The sequence below is a fragment of the Corticium candelabrum genome, chromosome 1, assembly GCF_963422355.1.
Source record: "Corticium candelabrum chromosome 1, ooCorCand1.1, whole genome shotgun sequence".
NCBI lineage: Eukaryota > Metazoa > Porifera > Homoscleromorpha > Homosclerophorida > Plakinidae > Corticium > Corticium candelabrum.
The window spans coordinates 3,649,169-3,655,141 of record NC_085085.1 but is presented as its reverse complement, the minus strand read 5'-3'; the positions used below and the strand labels follow the sequence as shown (position 1 = coordinate 3,655,141).

The following is a 5,973-nucleotide window of genomic DNA, read 5'->3' as shown; positions in this document are numbered from 1 at the left end:
GCCGCCGTGAGATGCACGAGCAGGCGTTCTCTAATACGGGATACTACCGCCTGTTCACGCGCTACGTGAACTCAGAATTCGGCGTAGCTCGCGAGCAGTAAGGGCTTTGTAAGTCTAACGGATATCATTCGACAGCGCTTCAATAGATAAATTCAATTTATGATAACATCATCTTCGTAGATTTTAAAAAGAGAGTAGAGGCAATTCCCGGAGTTCTAATGAGTTTGAGATAGACCACCAGGTGAGGATATCAAAGTAACGTTATATGTACTGTAACAACATACACTATTGACGTACCTACTAACTAGACTACACGGCTAGACCAAATACGTTTTCTCCGTGGTTTGCAGCTGGTCTTCGTCGTTGCTCTCTGCTGAATCAGACTCATTGGCATCCGAATCTCCGTCAGGGTTCACTTCAATCACCATCATGCAGCTCCAATGAGACCGTCCTTCCTCCAGTAATGGTCTTCTACCATCTCGCTGACCACTTCTCAGGAATTACGCGCTGGATATATGACAGAGTCTCTTGATGGTAAATCCAGAAGCTCCTGCGTTGTTCCAGGTGCCTATCATGTGAGACTTCATGCCTAGCCAGTCAATCGTGTCCTGTTTTCTTGTAGATTTTGTAGCAAGTTTTCTACCACAATGTTATCGAAATTTTGTATTGTCAAGTGCTATGATGGACTGTCTAGAGCAAATTATAGCAGCTTTTTCAAACCACTCCATAAAATAGGATACCATAGTCATCTCTTTGTGATACTTACTATCTAGAGAGTCTTTCTCTCCAAAAGTTGGTTTAGACATTGATCATACACCAGGACAAAGTAGGTAGCTATTTGCTATTCAATTGTATTGTAGCTTAAATTTGAAAATACCTAACAGACAGACAGACAGTCAGATAGACAAACAGACGTAGACAGACAAACGGACAAACAGACAGACACATGAGTAGACTACTGTATTCCTTCGCTGTGTATGAGCATCAACGCATTATTAAGTATATATCTACAATTTGATTGGTCAATAGCTTAAATTCAAACATAAAAAGTTTCCAGAATTGATTGCAGTGGGTGACATTTTGAGTTGCAACGTGTATGTAAGAAAACAGGAGAATGTTGTGTCTTACTTTTTATGTTGACTTTTCATAAAATTCTCAACCAGAAACATAATAGCATCATCTATTCCAAAACCATCCATTCGTATTGACAGTATTCAGAATTGCACATGATAACCTTGCCGTTTATCAGTAGATTCCAAGAAGTACCTTATTGAAATCTAAGGCTGACTGATGATGCGAGAAGAACAATTAACGTGCACATTCCAAAAATTGATACAAAATTAGCAATTTACAAAATGTGTTGGACATTAATGTTTGGCACACCAAAGTAAATTAATGAGAACATTCTCAACAAACCTTGAATCAAATACTAATATAGCGGTATAGATAGGACTATGACTGCTATCATTCTCTGCCGCAATCGGCCACACTACCCCAAGCATTTAGGGGGAGAGAGTAGCCACACACACACACACACACACACACACACACACACACACACACACACACACACACACACACACACACACACACACACACTCTGATAGAAATAGACAGACAAACAGACAGATAGAGTTTTGGGCCAAACGCCGAATTTGATGTCTCACTGGGACACCCATTCAGCAAGGACACCATCACCAAGGCAGCAATGGAAGATAGATATGCAGCCACCAAGAAAGAATATGAAGAAAGAGAAATAGTCAAACCAAGAGCACCCTGTTCCTTATTATAGAACATTTATTCCACTGGCTTTTGAGCATTCTGGTTGCTGGAGAAAAGAGCCAGGACCAGCTGGCAAGAAGAGAAAGAAACTAGGAAGGAATCGAGATATAATGAAGTTCAATTTGTTCAACAGAAGGGGAGAAGATTGTCACTGTGTCTACAAATATCAAACTCTAATGCCATCATAAGAAATTAAAATTGAGAGCAATCTTTGAAGCATGGAAAGATGACTGTGATGACACTAAACTAAACATTCAGAACTCTACTCATTTGTTGTTGTTGTTGTTGTTGTTGTTGTTGTTTCCTACATGATTTCTTTATCAGACTGTCGCATGTGGGATACTAGCATAGCTGTTACTAAATTAGCTGCACCTTTATGTAGAGTTAAAGTTATTTATCAATAGTAAAATACTGTTGACAGGCAGAAAAACAGACAGACAGGCAGGCAGGCAGACAGACAGACAGGCTAAGTACTCAACCCAGTTCTTTAGCCACTAGGCTGACCTGGGTTATCTTTTAAGTTAAGTTGTTACTGTTTTTAGTGCTTTTTCCTGTGTACTGTAGCACCTAAAACATTATGTCATTGCCTAGCACTCTTTGTATGATAGATGAATGTTTGAAAATATATGTGATTGACAGACAGACAGACAGACAGCCAGGCAGGCAGACAGACAGACAGACAGACAGACAGACAGACAGACAGACAGACAGGCAGGCAGGCAAGCAGGTAGGCAGACAGGCAGGCAGGTAGGTTATTTTATTAGAATACAGCATCTCTACACACTAGAATACATGATTTTTCAATTATTAAAAGACACTTCTTCATAAACAAGTTGCAAGTTCACTATTTCAATGTGTGAGACAGGCAGACAGGCAGGCAGGCAGGCAGGCAAACAGACAGACAGACGGACAGACGGACAGACAGACAAACAAACAAACAGACAGACAGACAGACAGACAGACAGACAGACAGACAGACAGACAGAGAAACAGTTAAGAAGCTTCTTTTAAGTTTATTCCCCATATCAGGCTGATGTATTATGTAGTAATTATTATGCAGTGGAGATTTGCCTTTAGAGTTTGATGGAAATTACATTGTAATGGAAATGTATGTATGGACTGAGAGACAGACAGACAGACAGACAGACAGACAGACAGACAGACAGACAGCTAGTCAGACAAACAGACAGACAAATTGCTCATCCTTGGAACCAACATTGTGACCAGAATAGTCTGTTTGGCACTGCCCAAGCCAGGAAGTAGCAGGCCTAAGGAAAAAAGAAAGAAAAAGAGATACAGCTCAGAAACGCTTGGTAGTCGGTGGTGGCTGGTGTCTCAAAAAGATACCACTAGTCCTAGAACATTTCGGTTACAGGGCTGACAATGTTGGAGGGTTCTCCACAAGATATGTAAATGTTCAAGAGATGAAAATAAAAACAACAACTCCATCGAGTTCATTGAATCAAAACATATTGGAGATGCCAATTTGACGTAAAGAGGTGTTATGCAAGTGTACTACTAGACAGGAAGCTTGCTATAGACTTAGCTACCTCATTGACTTTGATGAATTATTTGTACAGGTATCAACTCTATGCTAGATAGGTTGAACTTCTAATATGACTCACAGGTAACTGAGGTTGTGTAGACTGAAAGATTCAACGAATTTTGATAACAAACAGACAGACAGACAGATAGACAAACAGTAATGTGTCATTCGTTGGTGTAAGTATGACAGTGGATGTGAGAGCAAGATCACAGGACAGATCAAAGAAAATAGTATCAATGATGTTGCCATGCAGAAACTATGCAATCTGTTGGAATGTCGACCGAGCCTGGAGCAGCAGCCTAGCTGGTACATGCTATGTAGTTGACCATTTCTTAGCTAGCTGAATTTAGCATCTACCTAGAGAGTTCTTGTTGATCTTGCTTGTTCGCATGTTCTGTGTCAATCTCATGCACTATTGGTCAATAGTGATCACAGTGGTCACTAATGCAATTTTCCACAATGGCTGTACACGAGCTACGTGGTATCACAGGAAAGACTTAACGAAAGTCCCCACAAAGCAAGAAAATCTAAATGGAATGTCGTCATCCAGTTAGACTCCGTCAGTAGCATGCAGAGCATGTAGTACTCAATGAACGCAGCATAGCAGCATGGCTGGAGGTTGGAGTGATGTTGCATGTCCACAATTGGTACCGTGGAAACGACGAAGAACATGGAAGTCGAAGACGTCGACGAACACAAGCAGGGAGGAAACGTGACCCTAGGGCTCGCGCAGCAAGCCACGTAGAAGTAGCATCGACATGTACACGCATCTCTAGTGTTGTTGTCGTTGTATACACATGCAGCTGTTGCAAGTCGATTTGTTGCTGCACTTCTTGCCTGGCACGCTCCAGTTACTAAATACACAAAACCTAGACACACGCCTACGCATCTTACACTCCAGCCGACGCACCTTGCACTGAAAGCAATCTAGGGAAAACTATCCGACTCGAACAGTCGAACTCGACCCGCCCGCCGCGTTTCGCGACGATCCGTGACCGGCGTCCGGTCGGTTGGCATGTTCATACAGACAGACACGTGGACAGACGCATGCAAGTGAGCGATTGTGTACTCTAGGAGATATTGAGAGATGTGACTGCATGGTGATGTCAGGAACGGAGACTCAAATTGTCAACACTACTATTGCGATCTCAACCACAGTATACATGTAAAGATAGATAAAATCCGACGTGCAGCATGCACCGGACACGCTATGAACAGTACAGCAAATACTGTCGCTACTACATGAAACTTTATATCATGTAAGGATTTCGCATTTAAAGAAATTAAATCACATCACCAAACAATTGCCAAGTACTTTTAGTGTTTCACCCACTATCTCGAACATCTGTTGTCTCTCAGCTCGTTCTCTTTCTCTCTCCTCTCGTTCTCTGTCTTTCTCTAGAATGCGCTCCATCACACGTGCTATTACCTTACTCTCGTCTCTTTCTGTTTTATTAGCCTCCGCTAGTTCTGCACGAAGCTTTAATCGTTCTTTTTCGCTAGAAGTTTCTTCCAGCTGAGCTTCCAGTTGTTGTATCTTATCTCTTGCTTCCTGATGTGCCTGGACGTGACCGGAAATTCTTTCCTTGACTTCACGCAGTACCGGCGGTTGGAAAACTTCTTCACAATTGACGATCAGATGTTTAAGCAAAATCTCCCGTGAATGCTCACGAATAATTTCGCCGCCGTACTCTGAAGGAGGATTGTCAACATGCAAGAAATACCTAACACTAGTCAAAACTCTTTGCGCGTCTTTGTTGGTTAGCTTTAGCTGCTCTTTGTCCTTTGCGACAGCCGCCTGATCTCGAAAACGCAAAAAGTTTGTTCTGATGATGCTGCTAAACTCCAAAACTTCTGCTCCAAATAGAACTTGCCACATAACGTCCCACGCATCTGCTTCTTCTTTAGTAAAGCGATCTTTTGTAACAAAAAACACGGAATTGATTCCTTCCACGCACTCATTGCAGGCAGTCGCGAGGCGCTGCAAGACTTCGTCAGGCGACAGTTCGGTGTCACCGATACCGACTGTATCAACAATCTTCACGTTGTATTCTTTACCCGAGCGAACGACACGAATAGTTTGGCTGTTGACAAACTTCGTCTGGCTCGCAGACAAATTGCTTTCTTCAAATAAATCGGCGCCCGCAAGAGTGTTTGCGCAGGCCGATTTTCCTACTCCCGTTCTTCCAACTAGAACTACAGTTCGGTTGTTAGACGCAGCCTCTGAGACAGACATGCCGCCGTGAGATGCACAAGGAGGTGTATACATATACGGGATACTAAAACGCCAGCATTCGGCGCATAGCTCGCGAGCGGTAAGGGCTTTCTCTACGTCTAATGAATATCATTCGACGGCGCTTCAATAGATAAATTCAATTATGACAACATTATTTTCGTAGATTTTAAAAAAGAATCAGTATAGGCAACTTCCGGAGTTTTAATGAGCTTGAGACAGACTAGAATTCAATCAGCTTGCAAGACCACCAGGTGAGGATATCAAATTAAAGTTATGTACTGTAACAATTTACACTATTGACGTGTCCATTACCTAGACCACACGGCTACCAGATAGGTTTACTATGTGATTTGCAGTTGGTCTTCGTTGTAGCTCTCTGTTGAACCGGACTCATTGGCATCTGAATCAC

At 42.3% G+C, this 5,973-nt stretch overlaps 1 protein-coding gene across 1 annotated transcript; it reads right to left on the bottom strand.

Moving 5' to 3' along the window:
• Positions 1 to 4,461: 4,461 nt before the first annotated feature.
• LOC134177406 (GTPase IMAP family member 4-like) lies at positions 4,462 to 5,564 on the bottom strand. Its single transcript, XM_062644213.1, has one exon. The coding sequence runs from the start codon at positions 5,562 to 5,564 to the stop codon at positions 4,617 to 4,619; it is 948 nt and encodes a 315-aa protein (XP_062500197.1). The 3' UTR covers positions 4,462 to 4,616.
• Positions 5,565 to 5,973: the final 409 nt, after the last annotated feature.